At 40.4% G+C, this 24,624-nt stretch overlaps 1 protein-coding gene across 3 annotated transcripts in view; it reads left to right on the top strand.

Moving 5' to 3' along the window:
• The window catches only part of TASP1 (taspase 1), a 170,645-nt gene that overhangs the window by 16,210 nt on the left and 129,811 nt on the right, over positions 1–24,624 (top strand). For 2 of the 3 annotated variants that reach the window (XM_019549122.1, XM_019549121.1), the window contains exons 5-7: positions 7,527–7,647; positions 9,203–9,287; positions 17,299–17,378. In XM_019549122.1, coding sequence (XP_019404667.1) covers positions 7,527–7,647; positions 9,203–9,287; positions 17,299–17,378 — 286 coding nt within the window. Of the gene's footprint in view, positions 1–5,023; positions 5,045–7,526; positions 7,648–9,202; positions 9,288–17,298; positions 17,379–24,624 lie in introns of those variants that run through there. The other variant, XM_019549123.1, reaches the window with a different exon arrangement.

The raw sequence follows: 24,624 nt of genomic DNA, 5'->3' as shown, positions 1-24,624 counted from the left end.
AAGTATTGATGCTAACTTTTTTTTTTATACTTTGGATGCTATAGAATAGATTACAGCTAATTAATCTAAGCTATTTTGTCTCTTTTCCAAATCTTTAGGCTACTTAATTTTTGTGTTCCAAAAATCTGAAAAGAAAGCAGTTTGTGGAAGGCACAAATATCTTTTCAGGGAAGTGTCACAAAAGATGGATTTTTTCCCCCCAGTTCCACTCAGTTACGCAACTCCTATTACACAGAATTTCAGTTGATCCAAGAGGCATCACTTCAAAGACTTGTTGAGGAGCAAGATTTGCTCTTGATCTTTTATGAGCAAGCTGACAGTTTGCTTGTGGTATGCTGCTGGGTTTTTTTCTTATTTTTGCAGGCTCAAAACGGAGAAAGAACAGTCATTCTTTGCTGGACTGCATCAATCTTGCAAATGAAATAAGTTCTGCCATGAGTAAGATAAAATGCTAGCAGTTGTGGTGACAGAGTAGCTTATGTGTACAAACTAATAAACATCAGTGAAATATGAATGCTGATCTTCAAAGTATCAACCATATTTGGCAAGCTGATGGTGGCGGCAGTAGTGAATGTTTTCCAGAGTTTGTCTGCCACATCTCATTGTTTAGAAGTAAATGAAGATGCTGTCTTTATTGTTGCAGATTTAAAAAAAACAAAACAAAACCAAAAAAAAGCTTTAAAGAGTGATTCTGGGCAAGAGTGAGGGATACTTCATAGGACTGATCACTTAGTGAATGATTCTTCAAGACTGTGAATGATTTGCTGTCCACAATTTCTGTTATCAGCTGCCACATCATGAACTGACTATTGAATTTGTCTTGGAACACAAAGAAATTGGGCTAGTTTTTAAAAGACTTGCATTGTACAACAAAACCACATGTTGATTTCATTTATGGCAGACTAGAAGAATTCCATATGATTTTAAGCTTTTGTATATCTTTAAAACACTTCAGAAAGTCTACTGTGTAGGTGCTGGAAAGAGACATAAAGGAAAACAAGAATAAATATTTTGTTTCCAGCAATAGATATTCTTCAACATGGGATACAAGAGAAAACCCACTAACAGCCAAAAATTGTACTGATGAAGCTTGCAAGTATTTTGATTTATGTCTAAACATATAAATCCAGTTTGTGCAATACTAGTTGCTAGTGTTTTCTGACTTATTAAAAGGCCAGACAAATGTCACTGATGTCAGATCTGGGAACTAATTTATTCAAAGAGAGAAAGTACTCTGTAAATAAAAGCAAGATTGTTGTTGCTAGTAAAAGCTGCAGTTGAATAGAACTTTCAGTATTGCTTGCTGGGTATGGAGTACAACTAAAATACTAGTTATAGAAATCTAAAATATATTTGTCTCATTTGATTTGATCAGTGACCCTCTCTAGCTTTCAATAAAATGTCAGTGACTGGTCAGTTGACTGCATAATTTTGACCTGTCAAAGATTATAGCAGTTTTACAAAAAACCTACATTTTTTGGTAGCTTTCTTGGCAGAAATATGATTAAAAATTTTTTTTTTACATGTTTTTGTGCTTTTCTATGTATTACTTTGACCTGTTGGCAGTTGGTACAATTTTTGACTGATATTTGACTGGTCAGTTGACCAAACTGTATTTGACAGGTCAAATACCCAACTCTAGTTTTACAGTAAAAGAAATGCAAAATCAAAGTTAAATGCATTTGGACTCCTGGAAAAAATGTTTACTTCTAGTTAAATGCTGTGTTACGGGACTAAAAAGATTCCAGTCATTGGCTTAGCATAACATGGATGATTTTAAGTGGGTATGTGCTTGGTGCAATTATCAGTGACTTAAGATCATCTTAAAGAACTTTTTAAAACAGATTTAGGTAGAATGGGATCCAGTTCATCCCTTCGGGCTTTTCAGGGCTCCCATACCTCCCAAAATAAACGGTTTTTATGAGCTTTGTGTTAAAAGATGTGGGGTTAGACGCATGCCCCTTGAATCACATTTAACAGTTGCAAATGTGTGCAAATAATGCTTGGCTAAAACTCTCTCTAAGATAGCTGACACCTGTATGTTGAAAGTAGAGCATTGTTACTATTTGGCTAGGTGAAATTCCAGATTGTTAAAGTTGAGTAACTTTATAGAGCCATTCCAGCTTTGACCATAGTTAGGAACTTCAGTGTGCCCGTGAAACTGCCAAAACATCTGTAAATACATCTACATCTGTAAATATATCTTGAATTAGAGAAGGAGTTCAAAAATGAGAATGATGGCTTCTGTAGTTTAGGAGCAATTACATGATGAGCTAAAACTTTTGTTGACTATTTAAATTTAACTCTTTATTTTTGGATCTTAAGATTTCACATTATTTCAGTAGCTAAAAGAGTCAAATGTTAGAAGCATTCACTGGAAGTGTAAATACCAGGAATCTTGATGTGGTTGAAAGCCTCTGACTAAAATGCTTTGGACCATCTCTGCTTTCCTCACCTTTCCCACTTCCTGTTGCTGATAGGGCCTGCCTCTGCCCTGCAAAGCTCACTTCTGCACTGATCAGTTGAGGCAACTTAGGAATGTAGAGGAGGATCTCTGATATCAAGCAAAATTTAAAGGTGTATTCTTTGAGGTTGCCTCTGTAATTCCCCATGCTTTCTGTGAGGTTGATACTTTTGTCATCTCAGGCACTACTGTGCTAAAATTGGTCTTTCTGTGGCACCAAGTGTTTGCAGATGACCTTATAAAAGGCTCAATTGTCCTGATGGGTCTGGTTCATGTATTTTAGTGAGTGCTAAGAATGTCTTTGCATGCCTGGAAGTATTTCCTTAAATTGTATTATAGTTAGTTACTGCACAGCCATTTTATATGGAATCCAATTCCCAAAATGTTGGTTGTGGCTGATTTGGCCTCCAAAGAACCAAATAAAAAAGGGTGGATACAAGTAGTGCATTTCATGCGCTTGCATATGCCAGAAGTAGAGGAGCATTTCCACTTTCTGTTCTATCCATGATTATAGTGGTCACTGAAACTTGGTAGGCACCATGATCAGTGGCTTGGGTTTGAGCACTTCTGTTGAACGTTTTTTAGTGGTATCAAGACTGGCTTTCTCTGGTGAAGTTCACCCCACTTTGTTGCTAGGATCTCCTCTGGTTCTGATGGTGTATGCTACCAAATAGGCACTTACTGCTGTGTTGGCTCAGGTGACAGACATTAACCTTTTAAGAGCTTTGTTCTGTTGGAATGAGCTTTTGCACCTTCTCCTTGCTGCTTAGATCTTCAGAATTGGTCACATCATCAAACCATGCATCCTTTAGTGCTTGGATCTTTGTTGGACCAATTGCAGAAAACATCAAGAGCTTCCTTATTGAAAGGACCAGTTGGTATCAATGACTCTCAGTTGTCCTTAAACACAAGACAGGAGAAGAAATCTAGGGATGTCGTAGCAGAGGGGGTTTTTTTATGTCTTTCCCACAGAGGCAGATACAGTTGCCAGGAGGTGAGGATCATATGCCTAAAACTACTGTTATGTTACTTTGTTCTGTTTGTCCTGAAGATGACTTAAGGCACCATCTTACTTTAGCCAAAAGCTGTAGTAAATCACAAGAGCACCACTGCCCTGACTTCAGTGTTCCTCTGTGGTTGATACTGTTAGGTTTTATACCTTTGGAACAAACAGCAGAGGTGAAGCCTATGTCTTCAGATCCCTCAATTGTCTGATCCTCCTTGGTTAAAGAGAGTTTGACAGCTTTTAGAAGAAAGATGCTTCAGCACTGTGAGAAGCAAGGTTTTTGTGATATCTCTTATTGGACCAACTGTGTTGGTGGAAGAGATATTAAATACTGTGTCCTTCCTCAGCTTCATGTTGAGGATTTTCCATTGTAGATAGCAAATTTTGATATCCTCTATGCTGGGTCAGATTATTGTTCCTGTGACTGTCCAGGAAATGAGAAGCAATGATTCTTTTGGTGATATCTTGTATTAGGCCACCTGTGTAGTTGGGAGAGATGTTAGACAGAGTTCTATGGCACTTATTTATTTTCTAGTGACTTCAGCACTTTTTAATAGCCTTTTGGCACAACTGCATTTACTCCCTACTTATATGCCTGGGACTATTTTTTTTTCCATAGCATTTGAGGCTGGGAGATTGTAAAAGTTGGCTAGAGCCCTGGTGCTGCTCCTTGCTCTTCTTTTTTCTCATGTTTTTTAAGAAGGTGACTTCACTTCTTCCCACCCTTCTTGAACACTGTTCACTGAGCTGAGCCAGCAAATGTTTTTCTCTTAGTCAAATGTTCCATGCTTTACCCCTTTGCTCCAACGCACAGCCTGTTTGCAGGGTTGATTTGACTTAGTGCATTCTGTATACGAGGGGGCAGTTTCCCGTTTTTATTATATGGGCTCATGTATTTCTTCCACGTTCCAGCTGAGAGAGGCAGGGAATACAGAAAAGTATTAAAAAGGGGTCTATTGGAGGGTGTATCCTGAACCTTTTTTAATAAAGGATTCTTCAGTGAGGTCTTCACAGTTAACTGCAGAAACCTTTTTTTTTTTTCTAATTTCTTGTCATAGCATTTGATGAAGCAAGCTGTTGCTTATAAAAGCTTAGGTGTCTCCACTTTAGTTAGTCTGTAAGGTGCAGCTCCACCTGGCCTTCTGTCTGAGGACACCTGGACTTCGCATCCTCCACAAGCTAAACCAGTGGCAGTGATGAGAGGCTTTGAATTTCTCACTACTGATCATTTAAAAGCTAACTAAGCAATACCAGTGTATTAATACCTTTGTATTTATAGTTGCTTTCCAGTTGTTTGTTTGTATTCTCATGTCTTGAGGTGGGCACAAAACTCACACAAATGCTTACATGTACATTTGGAGATGGCTCAAAACTTTGCCTTCTAGCAAGGGTCGAAATTTTTCTTTTATACGCCAGCTCAGTAGTTCTCAACCTTGTTAGACTCAAGCTATCATCGTTAGCCCCAGGACACCTCTTGTAAAATGCCAGCTTGTCATACTCTATTTTTTCTGTAGTCAAAAAAAATAAAAAAAAAAATTGAGCAATTCTGCTGCAAAGAACTTGGACCACAGCAGGTACAAATGTTTTTGACCCTGCCAATTCCTATTTGAAATCTTTGGATTTATCTTGTGAATCATGTTTGCACATCTCCAGCAGTGGTTCCTTCTCCTGCTTTTGCCCTTGCTGTGCTGCTCTGGGCAGGTGGGTGGGTGGAAGTTTCAACCAGGCAGCTCCCACTGGAGGGAGCGGACCAGAACAGCACTGGGAACACCCCTGCCAGAAGCTGTGTGTTAGCAGGGGCTGCGGCCGGGTTGGTGGGTGTGGAGGGAATACAACTTGGGCTGCCTTGGGCAGGACTTGGTCCCATACGGAGTGCCATTGGAGGAGTTGTGGGCTGCGCTGCCTGGGTGAACGTTGCTGCACATGCCCCCCACCTCCTCCCTCCTTTCCCCTCTGATTGGATCTCGGGACCTAGCACTCAGGCAGCCCCCCAAACACCCCCCCCCCATATACATACTCCCCACCCTGCACCAGGGCAGGGTGTGCAGAGAGTGGATCAGCCTCTCCCAGCTGTCCTGATCCCAGAGGGAGTTTTCGTGAGTTGTTACTGGCAGGGGTGTGGGGGAAGGGCATTGACCCAGCCCATGGTAGCTAATCAGAACTCCCTATATGCCCCTCCAGCCCAAATAATTGTGCAGTCCTTACCTAGTGGATGTCTCCCCTTCCTTGGTCAAGATGGCTATTTTCCGTAGTCTAGACCAGTAATATTTAAAATATGTCTTTAGGATTGTTCTTTTAGAGTGAAGGTTAGTATATACTCATCTTCTTCAGTTTTCCTTAAGGACCTGAAACAAAACTTAAATTCCATTTTGCATTCCTAATTCCATTTGATATTTTTTCAGTACCAATTTGTTTGGTAGTAAAATTTAGAGCACTTTCTTGCATAACATTCTTATTGGTGGCTCTTCACCAATATAAATGAAGGTACAAAACATAAGGGAGAAGGCATGTAGTATTTAATCGAAAGGACAAGTGTCTGTAGTCTCTGCTTCCTAACCTTACTTTTCTCTGTTAGGTTTTACAGTAGATTCTGACACTTCTTCCAGGTGTGTCTGCCTGCTCAAGTTTAACATAAACTACTCTTCTGAACTCTCCAGTTCTTCACAGTGCTGTGTATGAAGAAACTATCAGTGCTGGTAGACTGACTGTGTGGCCTTTAAATCTAAGATATGTGACTTGACTTAGTTGGGAACCATGAGTACAGAAGTGCTATGGGGATATTAAGCTAATGCATTACCAGTTTATACATTTGCTATGAAAACACACCAGATAAAGCATAAAGGCTGCTGACAGACATGGAAAAACAAAGCAAAACAGTGCTTTACTGGAAGAGGAAGTACGTTAGTTTGACCCAGCTCCCTAGCATCTGTATACACTGAGCTGTTGAACAAGACTTTTTGGAGCATTAATTCAATAGCTGATTGAATCCGAATTTTTGGGCATGTGCGGTGCTTGATGCAGGGGCACGCCAAGTTGAAAGTAAAGTACTGCTTTTTTGTTGTTTTTGTGTGTGTGTGTGTTGTTTTTTGTTTTTCCCCCACGTCTGTAAGAAATTACAGTTCTTTACTGTTATAGTCTGTCCTGAAGACATTTCCAACTCATAGAAATAACTGTTCTTAAGTTGGTGGAACTTTTACTATGTGCCTTGTAAGTGGCACTGCTTCCTCTGTTTTTTTTTTTTCTTTGTGCGCTGTGTAGGCATTGTGTAGACAAAATGCAAATCTTATTTTTAATTTTAAGGAAAAATGAATGCAGATTGTATTAGCTATCACTTTACCTTCAATTTCTACTAGCAAGGGCTTGATATGTGGCCTTTTACAGTAGATTTATATACCAGAATTATTTGGTAGAAAGATTTGGGAACCCTTTCTTGGGGAAGATTTTGTTCTGCCAAAACTCAAGGCTGTAGTGAGAGGAGATCCTCCTGGGTTTCTTTGTAGCCAGATTCATCCTTTATAGTGTAGTATGTTTTCGATAACACACATTACAATTATAGACCTACTTAAACTTTGGTGAGACAAAGGGTTTTTATGTACCCAACTTGCAGCATACAGAGCTGATTTTGCAGCAGCCCCACCCCTTGGTCCTAACTGGTGAAAAGGCTCTACTGGGGAGGCGGGATGAAGGGGCATCTATGATCCTGTCTGTTGCCTGTCATCCACACTGCCAGCTGGTGCCATCCTGCTGGGAAGACAGCATTTTATTTTCATTAACGTTTTGATTTTTGCGGATTTTGCAGACAATCCCGGATTTCATGGTTTCCATAAAATCTGCAAAACCATGAATTAAGTTGGTTCTTAATTATGATTGGTGGTGTAAGTATGTGTTGTAATATTGCAAGATGACCGCTTGTACAACTTTTCATCCCTTTCTACAGCATTTCAGTTTCTTGGAGAAAGAAGCTTAGTACGTTTAGGTTCATAGTTGTTATGAGCTTCTGATAAGTCGATAATGGCTGCAGTCACTGTCTAACTGTGTTCTTTTTTTGTGTTCTAGGATTCTCCCTTTACAAATGCAGGAATGGGGTCTAACCTAAATCTTTTGGGGGAGATAGAATGTGATGCCAGCATAATGGATGGAAAATCACTCAATTTTGGAGCAGTTGGAGCATTGAGTGGTATGTTGCCATGGGATTATAAAATACAAATATTTTACACGTAAGCTTTTAACATTTTACTGTTGAGGCAGGGTGAGGGGACTGGGAAGTCCTAAGTCTGCTCTTGGACTTGGGTTTAGTTCTTCTGCTGTTAAAATTGATGGGCAGAGAATGGCCCCAAAGCTGCGTACTTTGTTTTAATATTCTTTCTTGTAATAGTCTGCATGAATGAATTTTGACATGACACAGGCTCCGATCTTTTAAAGTAGTGGTGGCCAACCTGTGGCAAACAAACGAGTAGAGAAACAGATCAGTCAGGGAGTGGAAAGCAAAGCAGGCGATGGGAATGGTGCTTGGGGAAGGTTTGGAACTAATTTGTGGCACACGTATGAAAAAAGTTGTCCTCCACTGTTCTGAAGTGTGCCTGTAGAGTTAGGGTTGCTTACATGAAATGCTTCTTGGTTTAGACAGTGGCTTTTCTGTAGAGTGCTATATCTTTATATTGGAATAAAATGCGTAAAAAACTAGAGAAGCTATCTGCAATGAGATAGACAAAACCAAATATGACGTGCTTCTTTAAAAAAAGTTGTAGAGCATCTCCAACAGATAGTTATTTTATTTGGGAAAGAAGTTGTCTTGAATATAATGGAGTTTTTTGCTGCTTTTTGTTCAGAAATCTGTCACTTTTTGCACATGGCTAAGGCGGTTTGGTTTGCTTTATTTTCTTGGGCTATAATTCCATTAGTGCGTAAGATTTAATGAATTTCTAAATGGGATTTGCTTTCAAATTCACATCTTATAAAACAATTACTTCTAAAAGTGCTCCTTTCACCTCCTTGAATAGTTTTAAAATGACTATTTCTTATACTTTAGCTTATACTTTTAGTATTTGTTTTAAATATTAGCATAGAATGCTGTTAAAAGAATACTGTCATGTTGTTCAGGTACCAAATATGAAAGCAATAGTATGAAACATACTCCTGACATGCACACTTTTACAACATCTAAATGTTGGATGGATCTTTCAGTCTTTCAAAGTAAATAAATGTGTAAGCATGAATAGTCCGTGAAGGACTCCAAAAAATCTTCTGAGCTTTCTTCTCCTAGAGTTTTTGCTACAAATTGAATAAAAAAAATACATCTGATTGAAAATAGAGAAGAGTTCTTGCCTGTAGTATTCAACTTCCCTTGCTGCAGCAATCAACCTAAAAATAGATGCATCAGGAAAAGAACATCATCTTTTTTTGGTTGCTTGCTTTGGACTTGTATAACAGGGGAGTCTCTGCTAATGTTAAGTATGTTACATTAGCACTTCTTTTTAAAGAAAACCAAAAAAAAAAGTGTTACCTTTTAACAGTGCTGCCAGTCTTGTAGCTATATTTTTTTTTCTTTATGAATTTTATCACTAAGTTAAAATCATTGATACTGCGAGACAGTTTTATGAATTAGCCAAGTTATGGAAACTAAGTAGAACTGAATTCCTGGTACTGATTTTCCAAAATAAATTCTTCAGTTCTAGATACTGCCCCCCAACTTTTTTGTTTCATTCTTATTTTCTGCTAATTTTCTTTTTCAGGAATCAAGAATCCAGTTTCAGTTGCAAATAGGTTGTTGTGTGAAGGGCAGAAGGGAAAACTCTCTGCTGGCAGAATTCCACCTTGGTAATTGCTTTATTCTGCTTTGCTTTACTTTAGCCTTTGGTCTTTAATGCATGCAATATTTGAAGGTTATTCTTATCCAAGGAAGGCTGATGCTGTTTGTTACAAATCAGCAATAGCGTGTCTGCAAAAGGAAGATTTGCTTTGTTCTCTGATCTTGGAACATCTTGTGCACTTTGTGCAGCTGTGAATAGAACGAGATATTGTGGATGGATGGCGATATGATGTTTAGCGTTAATTTCTTTTGTGGATGTTTCCATAGATACTTGTGCCATTACGAATTTTTTATTCCTTCCTTTTTAATTTTTAAAAGTGCATACATTTTTTGAAGTTAAGACTTTTTTTTTTAAAGAAAAAGACCCCATGCTCTTCTTTTTGCAGTGGCTTCATTTTCCAGGTTTTAGATAAATGTTTAGATGACAATACTTGCTGACTTCCCCCCCCCGCCCAAATGGAAAACCATTTGGATATATCAAAAATGATTGGGGGACGGGAAATGCAACAGCCAATCTGGTTTCGTGTCTAATAGACTTTGAATGCTCTAAGTGAATATAACCTCCTCCCTCAAGGTACATTGATTTAAATTAAGCTATTCCTGAATTGTCACTTTTAAAGTAGCAAGCAAGAGACCCAGATTTTAAATAATTAGCTTTAATTTGGTGTTCAATTTATACTATTTTTATTATTTTACTATTTTAAGTAAATAATTAATTGTTAATGGTTAGTTATGTAATACTTTGATTAGATATCAATATGCAGCAAATGCATTTCTCTTTGTATGACATTTTCTTGTTGATCTACATTTGAATGGGAATTCAATTAGTTTTATATAATGAATATAAAATATTATTTATATACATCATCTCGGATATGCTAGATGATCAGAAAAAATGTTTGCCTCAGGACTGCCACAGTGGCAGCTACATAAATGCTTATGACATTCAGCACACCAGGAGCAAATGGGCAGGACTTTTTCACCCAGGAGTGCCCAGGCATGGCCACTGTGATATAAACATGCTGTAACTGTCTGGGTGGGGAAAAAAACCCAAGATATGGCAGTGCTTTTCTTCCTCCTTTGCGGCCCTCCCCCCTTTCTGTTATTAGAAAAAAGTTTTCAAGGTATATTTTGTGTAAAAGTTCAGAGGCAACCTATAAGAATAACCTCATGTTCCATCCTAGCTTTCCAAGGCGAAGTCAACTATATTGAGCATGTGAAATGAAAGTCAGTATTCTGTGGCTAATTGGTGACCCTAAAGAATGGGTTTCTCTTTAGCCTACAGAAATAGGTCAATAAAATGAGACTTTTGATAGGTGAGTAGACCCTATATTTTAGTGCAGTTTTCCATTGCCTTGACCACCTAGGAGGAAGCAACACCCCCCCCCCCCAAACCAAACCCCAAACCAAACAAAAAAAACTGCGCTTCCCTGCTCCCCTCCCCAGTTCATCAGTGTAGAAACATAAATGTAGATCTTCAACAGGACAGTGATACATGCTCTGTTCTGGAGTTGTGTACTATGTTACAGTGTTTTGCTTATGGTTAGCAGGAACTTTAAAGAAAGGATTGAGGTGCATCATGTTTCCACTTTGAAAGCTGACTCAAGCTTTTGCTTAATGCATATATTCATGACAAGCATCAGGAGATAGGATGAGCACAAATACAGGTTCCTCATAGGCCATGATAGCTTCATGAAATTCTCTTGTTTCATCTTCTGAACAGGGAGGACTTGATTTAAGTTCCAGACATTTTCCATGACTTTTATTTGAAGTGACTGGCTTTGGCTCATTAAATGAGGCATTACCTCCACATAACCACCAAGAGATCCAGATGTGTGTCTACTTCTGTTGAAGACCTACAGTAGCTCCACAAAATACTTATTGCTGGAGAACAGATTCAGGAAACCTTATGGTAATGGGTGTACTCCATTCAAGAGGAACAGCAGCATGGTGATGCAATATATTAAGGATAAAATTTCCCCCAGTTCTTGTAGTTGGCTAAGTGAGAACGTGGATTGGTACTGATGCAAGGTTGTCCAGAAGCCACAACTGAGATTGCACAGCCGATTGAGTAATGTTCCCTTAGTCCCTTCCTAGGACAAGCTGGTGAATTTATACAGATTCTTTTTCTCATTGGGAGAAGGGGGAGAGGAGGAGAAACTTATCATCTTTCTTTTCTAAGCTTACCAGTAGCTACTTTAGTATATTATTACTTTGACTTACTTTTGATACGTTAAGAGGAACTATAGGTCCATTATGGGATGTGGAAAGCAATTTAGTTATGGGTAATGCAGACAAAGCTGAAGTATTTGTCTCTTTTTACTTGGGTACAGGGGAAGCTACCAGAAGATGAACACAGTTGGCAACAAAGATAGGGAAGGAGGCAAACAGCTTAGAATAGTAGAACAGGTTACTCCCCTCCTCTCCTCCCCTCCCCTCCCCTCCCTTCCTCTCCTCTCTGGGCCAGATTGGGCTGAGGCCAAGCCTCCTTTTGCTCCCTCCTCTCCTCCACAGGACTAGATGGGGCTCTCCGCGCATGCCTGGGCACTGAATTTGGTCCATCAGCCGGATCTGGCCTGTGGAGGGACCAGGAACTGCCCCTCTGATCCTGTGGACAAAAAGCTTGAGCACTACTGAGTTAGGTACTCGGAAAAGCTAGGTGTGTTCAGATTGGTAGGGATGGATGAGATGCATCCCAGGGTACTGAAAGAATTGACAGGTCCTTTTAGAGTTCTTGGCTATCCTCATTGAGAACTTGTGGAGGTCGAGTGAAGTTTTAGGTGATTGGAAAGGGGCAAATAAAGTGCCTATCTTTAAGAAAGGGAAGCAGGAAGATGTAGGGTATTATAGACCAGTCAGCCTGACCTCAATACCTGGAAAGATAATAGAGCAGGTCTTCAAGGAATCCATTGTGAAACACCTGAAGGAGAACAAGGTTATCGGGAACAGCCAGCATGGATTCACTGAGAGCAAGTCATGATTGACCAACCTGATTTTCTTCTATGATAAGTTGATAGGCTCTGTGGATGTGGGGATAGCAGTGGATTGATTATACCTTGAGTTTAGCAAGAGTTTTGATACCTGTCTCTTGTGATACTATCTTATTAACAAGCTTAGGAAGTACAGACCAGATGAAACTACTGTAACTTGGATACGTAAGTTGGTGGATCATTGTACTCAATGACTTAATGTCATTATTGTACTCAGTGACAGTAGTCATCAATGACTTAATGTCTAGTTGGGAGAAGGTATTAAGTGTGGTTCCCTAGGGCATCTTTCCTGGATCTGGTATTGTTTAATGTCTTCATTAATTACTGGATGATGAGATTTGAGTGAGTGCTTATTTAGCAAATTTGCAGATGGCTCCAAGTTGGGTGGAGTTGCAAATGCTCAAACTGAATATGAGTCAACTAGAATGCTCTTGTTTTAAAAAGAAGACAACAGCATAATGGGTTGTTTTAACAGGACTGTCATTTGCAAATCAAGGGAAGTGTTTCTTCCACTCTGTTCAGCACTTGTGAAACTTCACCTGGAATAATGTGTCCAGTTTTGGGTTGCACACTTGAGAGAGGATGTGGATAGTTTAGAAAGAATGTAGTGCAAAAAATGATTAGGAGCCTGGGAGTAAGATTTGTGAGGAAAGGTTGAAAGAACTAGAGTTATTTAGTGTAGAGAAGAGAGAACAGAGGTGGGGATTTGATAACAGCCTTCAAATACCTGAAGGGTTCTTGCAGGGAGGATGGGGAGAGGCTTTTCTCTGGGGCTGTAAGGGTCAGGACTAGTAGCAATGGACTCAAGCCACAGCAGGGGAAAATTAGGTTGGACATTAGGAGGAACTTGGACTACGGGTATAGTCAGACATTGGAACAGGCTACCTAGAAAAACTGGAAACTCCATCCTTGGAAGTTTTCAAGAGCAGGTTAGATAAATGCTTGGCTGGGATGGTTTAGTTAGGGATGATCCTGCCTTGAGCAGGGACCAGGGCTAGACTACCTTGTGATATCCCTTCCAGGTTTACTTTCCTAGGATCCCAAGTGTTCCACAGATATGAAGGAGCTTGGCTCTGACCAGAATTGAAGATGCTAACAGTTTGTGTCTGTAGACTACCTTACTATTCTAGCTATGCTCTAAGAAAAGAGCTTATACTGTCTAAATTGTTTCCCAATGACAAAACTGTAAAGACCTGGTTTTGCAAAGGGGGTAGACTGAAGTTGTGTGTGAGAGCAGCCTTTGAAAATAAGACCCCTAAATCTAATCTACACGTAGAAAAATAATTTCTGGATAATCTAATTTGAAAGACCAAATGGAAACATCTCTGCAGAAGGTCACAGTCAGACCTAACTCAGTGCAGGGAGACTTTTAAGGGCCCATTATTGTTATCATGTCATACCAAGGATGAAAGGGAAAGGGTTTTAGATGAGTCTGCAGTCCATCTGTTTTAAATATTTGAGTAATTGATTAAAATGTATTGTGTTTTTAGTGTTCTGCTTTGTCCTGTTTGGACAAATAGGCTGTTTGCAGATGTTTAAAAAACAAAACAAGGCACTTTTATTCTCATGCGCTCCTGCACTGAGTCCAACACATGCCCAGAAAAGGCAGCATGTTAGTTAGACCTGCCCAATATCTGTATAGATCTGGTGCTTTAGTGGGGTTTTTTTGGTGCTTTTATCTAATAGCTGAAATGAGGAGTGTGTGCGCACGATATTTTAAAGTGGGCTAAATGCTTTTGCACCGCTTTAATGGTGTTGGTGTTTGCCCACCTTGGCGATGTATTGCGCATTAATTACAGCTGCTGTAGGACATTCGACAGTGTAATGTACCTTAAATGACTTGGGGCTCAGCAAACTAAAACTCCTTTGAGAAGTTTTCATTTGCTGCCCCTGTAGTTGTGGAGTAAATCACCAGGCTCCATGCAGCTCTGTGGCTCAGCAGGAAGCTCTGCAGGCAGCCGGGCAGCAGCCTGGGAAAGTAGGCTCTGCCCAAGAAAAGCAGTGTGTTTGATTTCTTTTCTCCCCATCCCCCGGAGCCTGCCTGAGCTGTGCAGGGGCCTGGTGCTTCCCTCTGTGGCTGTGATGACCCCTGGGATTGCCTGAGCCAGGTGCCTGCTGGTGGGTGCTGCCTGTGTGGGGGGGCCACTGCTGCCTCAGAGGGAAGCACCAGCCCTACTGCAGCCCAGGGATCACTCTGCCCACTGGCAGCTTGCCCTCCCTTCCCTGCTGGAGAGACAGGCAAGTCAGCAGGGTGTGTGCAGAACACGGGGGTTTAATTGGCCCTAAATTAAAGTGGTGTTTTTTAAAACCCACCGCTTCAATTTAGGGCCCCTGTTTCGTTTACACACATCCACAAGTACTAGCTTGCGGTGGAGTTCTTTACTGGGGAACAACACGTGTAGACGCTGATGGGGCTGACTGGGGCAGAAGGGAGCTTTAGGGTAGGGGGTTGTCTGTTGGGTAGCCCCACACAAGCACCTTTGTGTCCCAGCCAGCCCCTCTGCAGCACATTGAGCTGGGTTGGAGCAGCCCTGGGCTGATGGGCTGACCTCCCCGGGTCCCCTGCCAGCTGGGGCTGCTCTGACCTGGCTCAGTGTGCTGCGGTCCTGGGCACATGTGTAAGTGTGGCATCTGGGCACAATAAACTCCAGCGCAATATGCAGTGGAGTTTATTGCTGCAGATTAATTGCATGTGTGGATGCACTCTGTGTCTCTCAAAATGAGGAAATGAAAAGTTCCAGTAGCGATCAGAGAACTTGTGATTTGTGCATCACTTCCGTGATAGGTAGGTTCTGGATTTTCTTATGAGGGAGCAGATACTCAGGCATGAGTATCCACCTGAAGACATAATGTAGCAGGAGTTTAAAAAATAAAAAATAAACCTTATTTTCTTCTGCATCAGTTTTGATATGCCATGAATGCTTAGAGGCCCAATCTGCTGCTTAAGTGAAGCAGTAGCTCTTATATTTCCAAGAAGTGCATAAAAGAAGTGTAGAACTCCTAAGAATTTTTTTTGTTTGTTTCGCAGCTGTTGTAGTGACCATACATACTACTCTAATAGATGTTTTCCTCGTTTTATGCTGTACACGTGTTCCTGGAAAATGGCGCATAACTTAAATTTGCATAAAGAGAACCCACTTTACAATGTAACAACTAGGGATATGTTCCACAACCTCGACTGTGCTGCCCTCCCAGGCCCATTTCTACCCATTTTACAAGACAATTTTGGTACTCACCAACAGCAGGCAGTACATACAAGCACAGGGCACTATCATAATGGGGAAGGCAACTACAGAAACGTGTCACAGACAATGAGCGAGGAGCACAGATCCACACAGGAGACTATATTTTGGTGCGCATCACTCCCACAATGCATCGCACAAAGCAGCTGACTGCAGACTTCCACCACACTGATTGCATAAGAGTGAATTTGCCTTTCATATAAAGAATTTTTGGTATAAAAAGGGTCATTGCATAAGAACAAATTTGCACATACAGAACCTTCATAAAGCGAGGGGAAACCTGTACTTGAGCATGTTCTCTTTGCCTGTAACTTATTCTGTAGCAGATGGGATATTTCAGTCAGCCCCTTGTTGGGGTCGTATTGTTGATTACATAGTCTAAATAGTACTTTCACTACTATAGCAGGTATATATTACCTTTTTAAAGAGAAATACTCTTATTTTTCAGCAGTTTCCAGAGCCAAGTCCAAATAACTTCCAACTCTGTTTATTGCTTAAGTGTCAAACTTTTTTTTTGAGGTGTTAGGCAATAAGGAAACAGGTGAGTTCTCCTGAATTGCCTGCTAACTTACTCTCTAGTATATATTAAGCAGTAAATATTTATCAGGTGCTGTCCAGCAAACAAATGAACATATTTGATTTAACCTGTACTGTAACTTATTACACATTTTATTTTGTCTTTTCATGTTTCTTTCTTGCCTTGGTTGCATTATTGAAAGTTGGAAGGGCTGAAACAGTCTCAAAATGCAAGACAATAAAACCTATGGAAGTCAAATATTAAGCTATCCCATGACAAAAGATGATGGTGTTGTTCTTGGGCAATTCTGATTTACCAAGTAGCTTAAACAAGCAGTCAAGTTCCCAGAGTTTATGGCTTTCCTTGTCCCTTTTCTTTCCTTCTTCTTTCTCAATTGTAAAATTTTAAAACTTCAATCTAATCTGCTTCATAAAGGTGTTGTATTAGTAATATCCTCATAGAAAAGAGAGAAAAACTAGGTAGGAGAGTTGAAGTGTGACATTCTAGGCGATGTACACTTTTGCAGTGCATAACTTGACCTGTGTCATGCAATTATTGGGTATTCTAGACATGCATGTAACATTGGTAATTAACTGGAATATTTTACTTGACTATTTCCATTTCTGAAACCTGTTCATTCTAATTCTAATTTTTAACATGCACAGACATGACACTGCATACTGTATTGCTACTTTAATCCATTTAGTGAAACAAACCAATTTGAGCAAAATTTAAATGCAGCTTTGCAAATCTTTTTAACATTCAGTGGATTCAGTGCCTTGGCTTTTTTTGCAAAACATTTGATGGAACTCTGGCAGACTTTTAGAACAAAACTTATATCTTTAAGCATACATTTACCAGGTTAAGGGCAGCAAACCCTTTATCAGATTTTTATGGTATATGTTAATTTAATTGGAAATGCCTTGCCATTTAACCCCATTTACTTTTTGTATGCTGTTCAAAATCTTAAAAAGGTTAGAAAGCAGTGTGTTCTGTGTTTGTTTTCTGTAAAAGTTGGTTCTGTTTGGTAACTCATGCAAGTGTGTGGGTGGTAGGGGTGGGAAAAAGATATAAGGGGTATTTGATGCTGAGCTGCATGTGTTCACAGTAAACTAAGTAAACCTGCCAGCCTGAATGGTAGTTGGGACTTCCTGTGAAGAGCAGGTCATTTGCAAATAATAATAATAAAAAAAACCCCTAACCAAATTGCAAGGGAAGGGGGACATATTCTTGGGTTTTTTGTTTATACTCCCTTTTCTGTGTTTCCTAGTTTTTTAGTTGGTGAAGGAGCTTACAGATGGGCAGTTGATCATGGGATACCAGCATGTCCTCCAGGTATCATGGCTACAAGTGAGTAAATTGGTGGTGTGAGTAGGAGGAACAGGACACAGCAGTTTAAAATGGCGCTTCATATTTTGAAGTGTATTTATCACTTTACTTTTTTATATTAAATATATAGCTTATGATGTATATTGTAGGTAAGGTATACTTTGGCATATTTTAAATGGTATTGCAATCTGTAGAATGCTTTAATAGCTAAGTTTTTGTAGCTAATATTTCAGCTCCATTTAACCTACACCTGTTATGGCATTGATTTATAATTTAAATGAATTCATTTCTTGGTGATGGAGATTATAAAGGACTTTGACATATAATGTAGAACTTAGATGGAACTGAGGTCTCTGTATCCAAAATTAAGTCAAAAAGCCTCTTTCTGGTTGATGTCTGCCCCTGCTATGCGCCTAGAGAATTTACCCATTGAACTCTTAGAGTTTTGTCTAAGCCTGATCTAGATTCAGAAATGAGAGAGAGAGAATTTTAGCTCTGGCTTCTTCCTGTTTCATGGAGGTGTGGGGGGAAATACACTATGCTATTATATAAAAGGAAGGCATTACCAGTTCCTATTTTATTGTATTTTGCAAAGGGGCTTTCTTGCTCCTTTCTCTGAAAGAATGGATGAATATTTTGGGTTCTGGATCCCAGGTACATGGAGATCTCTTCTTACAGCTTTGAGTTGGGTGCCAGAGTTCTGTAAATGAATGAGGTTTGATATGCCTCTGTTCAATGTGTTTTTGTTGGCTAGAATCAAGTAACTTCTTGTTCTGCACGTGGCTTTTTGGTTCACTATTGTGAGATGCTGAACACTGATTGCAGAGGGAGCTAAGGTGGTTCTGCAGGGTTTTGGGTTTCCCTGCTATGGTCAAGTGGCTGTGAGTTAGGTGCTTGAGGTCCTTTAGTGAATCTAACCCTTAATATATATACGTATGAAGAAGTTTCTGGTCTCAAGTTGCAGATACACGGTGGTAAATCGTCACCCTTATGTTCGATTAGTACCAGCTTTCATACAGATTCATGATAAATATAATTCTCTAGGTGGTGTTTGATTCAAACACTGAAATTCCAACATTTTTTTTCCAGTTTTTTGAAAAGACCTTCACTAGATTAGACAGCAGTTCTTGATTGTTGGGTTGTTTTTAGTGGTTTTTTGAAAACTGTAGGAAGTGTTGAATAGTAGGTGTCATGAGTCTATTGTTTTACATTATCTCTCATTATTACTTTTTTTCTACCTGTAACATTTCTCCCACAATAGGGCAGGTCTAATGCAGTAGTCATGGTTCACATGTGATTTCTAAGTCAGCATTTTAGCTTCTAAAAGCCCTGCTCAGAGCAGATCTCTGTGCCTGTGGTTAAAAATGCAGTTGGCAAATGCACTGATGAAGAAGTTCAGGAAAAGTAGCCCAGCAGTAGCAAAACCTTGACAGGATGCCATAAGGCACTTCAGTATACTCTTACTATATTTCTGATTAGAAAAGCAGACAATATCAAAAGCAATTTATTCAGGTTGCAAAGTCAAGCACTCCAGAAGATCTCAGAAACGAGATTTACCCATTTATACTTTTTAATTTGTTTCCTTTGTGTGTCTTAATGCAGTCTTTGATTGTGCTCAACCTTTTGAATGCAAGGGCCAAATGACTAGCATGGGCTGAGTCTGTGGGCTGGATCAGACCCCATGCTGCAGAATTGGGCCATGTACCTGGATCGACCATGTTGCTCTTGCCCAGCCAATGTGTACATATTGGAGCCCTGGGACTATGCTGCTTTTTCCAGGCTCCGTGTAAGAGGATCAGGACTCTGGGGTGCTGTACTGCTTCCCCCTGGCACCGCATGTGGGGCCCCACAGCACCTCTACCCAGCCCTTTGTGCCTACCTGTATGTGTCCCTGTGCTGCCCTGCACACTGGATCTGTCGCAGAGGAGCACTACCAATGGGGTTCTCCACAGATCAGTGGAGAGCCCTGTAGGCTGAACATCAAGGTGCTGGGGAGTTCGTTCTGGCCTGCAGGTCAGCAGTTGAGGCACTGCTGGATTATAGTCATCCTTGTGTTTCCCAACCAGGATTCTTTCTGGAGTTAGTGCACAGAATGGGTTTGCTCTGGGAATGGATTGGAGCTGTACAGTGAAAGAGGATATTGAAAGTAGCACTCTTACTTTGTATCCTTGCCTTTCTCTTGGAGCTCTTTGTAATGCTAGGCAAGTAATTATAGGAAATTCGTCAGATGATCCCTGATCTTTTTGTAGCTTGTTTTCAGGGTGCCCTGCTTGAGACCCCAGGGCATGATGTGCCCAAGTGCTAAGCATTCACAACAGAGCTGAATTCCATGGAAGCTGTCCTGGAAAATGTACTAGTATCTAATGCTACGGGGGTGTTGGTTGTAGCAGTGTTGGTCAAAGGACATAGGCAGACAAGGTTCTTTGCGTAAATGTGATATCTTTTATTAGGCCAACTAAATAGCAGGAAAAATTGTTCTTTGCAAGCTTTTGGGCACAAACACCCTTCTTCAGGCGTGGGGAGAGTCTGTTGTTATTTTGTGCTCTCCTGAATGGAATAGAAGCCAATGTGCAAAATGCAGGTCTGTGGAAATGCAAATGTGTGGCAGTGAGGATCAGAGGCGATGGGAGACGATAAGTGTGAGACAGTAAGTTGGGAAGGCGGGGAAGGAGGGAATGTAGACCCAGTGACGGAATGTAGCTGATAAAACATAGAGAGGTTACTTGGGGTTATTGGATGTCAGGCAGATTATAATGTTGCATAAATCCAGTGTCTATATTTAGTCCATGATTTCTTGTATCCAGTAGACTTGTGAAGTGAAGTTCATAGGCTGGTCTACAAAAGGTGTTTTGTAAATTCCGTTTGAAGATTAGAACTGAGAGATTGGAGAGGGAGTGGTCTTGTGCGAAGTTTGCACCCACAGGTAATTGGGTATTTCTGCTTTGGATTTTGGTGTGCATTCATTCTGGTGTATAGTTGTTGTTTGGTTTCTTGTACATATTTTCCATCTGGGCATTTAGTGCACTGGTTGAGATGCATTACATTTCTGGAGGTGCAGGTGTGTAAAATCCAGGAATGGTGATGGTTCTCTTGTGAGGTGTAGTGATTGTGGGAGTGGTGGAGATATGTTGGCAGGGATTATATTTCTTGTCCTGGCATGGTCTGGATCCATTCAGTGTGCTTTGGGCCTTAGGAAATTTGTTTCTGGTGATGAGATTGGCAAGGTTCAGTGCTTGTTTAAAGGCTAGAGTAGTTTTGAAAAAATTTCTTTAAGAATTGGGTCTTCTTCTAGCATGGGTTGCAGTTGTTTGAGGATTTTCCATATAGGTTCTAGGGAAGGATGGTATGGTGTAATGCTGTGCAATTCATGGGGATATTCTTCTTGGACTACACCAGTTCTTCACACGGTATCTGGATGGCTCTTTCAAAAGTGATCTCTCTCTCTCTCTCTCTCTGGAGGAGTGTCCTTCTTGGGTGAAACCCTTTTGAGATTTCTGAGGTGATGATCACAGGTGTTCTCCTTAGTGCAAATTCAGTGGGATCACTTGGCTGTATATTACAGTTTTCTTGGTGTGTTTAGGGTGATTGCTGGTTCTGTGAAGATCTGTATGTTGGTCCGTGGGTTTCTTGTGTATGGTGGTTTGTGTTTTATCATTCTGCATATTGACCGTGGTGTCTAAAAACGAAATTTTGGTGCTGGAGTATTTGAGAGAGGCTGATGGAGGGGTGTTGATTATTGAATTTGTGATGGAAATCAGTCAGAGATTGCAGGTTGTCAGTCCAAATGAGGATGATGTCATCTATATGTCTTAGGTATAGCATGGGTTTGATTGTGCAGTTCTTGAGGAATTCTTCCAGGTGACCCATAAAAAGGTTGGCATACTGTGGGGTCATTTTGGTGCCCATAGGTGTGCCCATGGTCTGGAGGAAGTGTTGGTTATTAAAAGTAAAGTTTTGTGTGTGAGGATGAAGTATATTAGTTCAGTAATATCTTTGGGTCTACTCTGAGTTGCATCTTGCTCTTGTAGGTAGCAAGGCAGGCTTGGATGCCAATCTGGTGTGGGATATTGGTATACAAGCTAGTAACATCCAAGATAGCTAGGAGGGTGTTGCTGGGAAGGCGGTCTGTGTTTTTGAGTTTTTGTAGAAAGTCCATTGTGTCTTGGATAAAACTTGCTCTTTGGGTGACAAGAGTTTTTAGGATGGATTCAATGAAACCTGGTATTTCCTCAGTGAGGGTTCTGTGGCTGGATATGATAGGTCTGCCTGTGTTCCCTTGTTTGTGGATTTCAGGAAGCCCCCCACTATCTCATCATTTCCATCTGCGATGAAAACTACAGAACTTGATCCCCCCACTACTCAACCCATGGATTTTTTACGTGTTCCCTAAAATCCACAAACAAGGGAACCTAAGGGGATACTTACTTAAGGGGCTGAATTAATTCTGGCATTTGCTAATCTCCAAGTACTTGTTTTTGCACACTTTTAATTATTTATCTAATTTTTTTTTCTTGTATAACTTCTAAGAGGCTAATGGGGTGGTTGGGTGGAATTTAAGATGTGGTATCACTGACATCTAAGACACTTGCCAGAAGAGTTTGATCCTTGGCCCAAGTGGCATAGTACTCTGTACTTGTGTGCCTCAGGACAGAAGTGGGAAAGCACATATACTTGGCCAGTGAATTTCACAATTATTTGTTCATAGGAGAGAAATGGAAAAAAGTGGGGTGAGTCTTGCTTTTCTTTCCAGACTCCAAAGGGAAACATGTTCAACGGTTGCAAATCTTTCTGCTTTAGACTTAAAACATTCTTGGGTCTTCATTCTGGGCTTTGTCTCCTTGCATAGCAGTTCCAGTCCTTCCCTTTCCCTTGGGATTGCCACCTCCTTGGACACCACATTCAATCTTTTCTCCACTTTCTTTGCCTAGCCCATCCTGGTTTTCTCCCTGCACCCTGGCTCTTTTTCAGATTTCAGTCTTCCTCCATTTCCCTCATTGGTGCGGAGTCCCCACCTCTCTTCTGCCTTCTCCTCAGCTGTCACACCACACTTCTTGTCCCAATCTATACCTTTCCATTCTGTAGGAGCCAGGCACATTTCTCCTGCAATATGTCTGGACGTTGCACTTGCTAACATCTTTGTAGCATAATCCAAGGGTACCTCTCGCCACCCCCCACTATGCTAATTTACCAATCCTCTGCACATTTTCACTCCCCTATCTAAAACCTCAATTTTTAATTCCATTTATAGACTGCCATAACACCTTTCCTGTCTTCTGCCGTACTGTTGATCCAGTCAATACTAGCAGTGTGGTACACATCATGCTATGATTCAGAATTCTCTCAGGGTAACTGAAGATGGTAGTCTGGTGGGATTATTTAGGATGAAAAGGTTTTTTGGGGTTTTTTTTGTTTTGTTTTGTTTTTTTTAAGAGATTTGTGGATTTGATTAGTAGAAGTGGTTGAGCTTGTAAGTCTTCCTTAGCTTTAACAATTTGGGTATTTATGGATTTAGTGAACTCTGGGTGGGGGAACTGGCTCTCAAATAGAAAGCTCTTTAATTGTTTCAGTTTACTTCCTTCCATAAGGGATGGAGTAAAAGAGCTCAGTTCACTGTTGTCCTGCTGGCAGAACTCTGGCTTACTGTGTGAAGTCTCCTTGGAAGCAGTCATAACGCACAGCTTGCTTGCTTGCTGTTTTGAGACTACAGCGTAGCAAAGTGCAGTCTAAATGGGGTATGAGAAGCTAGCCCATGGGGAAACTGAGTTTTAGGGTGTTTTGTGGACCCCCAGATCATTGCAGTTGTAGAGTATCCACTGAAGGACTCTGCTAGCAGAAGCAGGCAGGCAATCACCATAGGAGGAGCCAAACAATAGTACTTTGCTGTGGGTTTCTAAAGGGCAGGACAGTTTTCTTGTATAACGCAGCTTTACAGATGATAGTTCTAGGGTTCATTTTTTTTGGGTAACTTAAAGCTGAATGCTACCTCTTTTCTGTGTTCCTGTTTCTTTTAAAGGAGGGTGGTCGGAGTGAAGGGGCAGGGGAGGAGATTTAATTGTCATTTTAGAAGTCTGTACAAGCATAGGTGGGATAGCATATCAAAGTTGAGTTTGACTTTAACATGACTATTTTTAATTTGCATCTGTTTTTCAGCTGTGCAATTTATTTAGCAGCTGCTCAGCAGACTGCTGTTCTAAATCAGTTTAATCAATGTGGGTTAATTAATTTGCTAGTATATTCCTTTGTAACTCTCCTCCCTCCAACTGTAGCACTAAATGCAGGCTTTTAAAGGGAGGGTCAAGGGGCAGATTTACAGAATCCTCCTCTTCAGTACTTTTTAAAGTCCACTCCAGGAACTGACTGCCAGGGGGTGCTCTATGATAGTTCAGAGGCTGATCTGTTTTGCAAAAGTTTAAAGTAAAAATACTTAATGTACCTTTACTTATAGTAGTACATGGAATGTATAGTTTGCTTTTGAACTTGAATCCATAAACATAAATATATTTTGTCTTTATGTTGCTGATGTTGGTATAGAAACCATCTTACAAAAGACACATTGTTATGCATAAAGTTTATATTTGTAATGAGATAGTTCAATTATGCACCAAAAAGGTTCCAGTTTGAGTTTTGCCCTGACCTTAGAGTTTGACTTGGCAGTGCTAGAAATTTGTGCTTGTAGCTGTTAATCAGATATAAATATTTAACTACATTTTCAAAAAAAAAAATTGAATGAATAATCAGATAATGAAGCTAGATTGGAATGGCTCAAAGGAGCAGAAGAGAAGAAAGGGATGGAAATTTTGTGTACAGGTTGACTCATTAGTATACAAAAATTCACGGGGCGATTTTAATTGACTTGAAACATGGTGTGCCTTATAGACACACCACGGTAGTGTGAGTTGCTTCAATTTGGGATTACTTGAGCAATGGATTCTTATGGGGCCCATCCCTCAAAAGCAACTTTTTAAACTGTTTTTGGTGGATTGTACTGTTTATTCCTCAGAGCTCTGGGGACCAGAACCTTAAATGTTAAAAACCATGGCTTCAGCATGCCCCAAATGGTCTCCATTGCTGTACATTTAACAAAGCTATTGGTTGGCACCACTGCCTTTTGGGGAAAGGGGAAAGCAAAATTGAAAATATACTCAAACCAGATTTAGCTGTTTTTGGCAGATGCCAAACTAAATAGATTACAGGGCAAAAAGTGGATTGGAGAGTTTCTAGTGAACCAGTATTTGCAGGAGTTAGGTGAGCCAAATAGGAAAATGCT

This window comes from Crocodylus porosus, unplaced genomic scaffold (genome assembly GCF_001723895.1).
Source record: "Crocodylus porosus isolate Cpor-Errol unplaced genomic scaffold, CroPor_comp1, whole genome shotgun sequence".
In the NCBI taxonomy this organism is placed as follows: domain Eukaryota; kingdom Metazoa; phylum Chordata; order Crocodylia; family Crocodylidae; genus Crocodylus; species Crocodylus porosus.
Note: the sequence above shows the minus strand (reverse complement) of the source record. Positions and strands in the feature narration are given on the sequence as shown.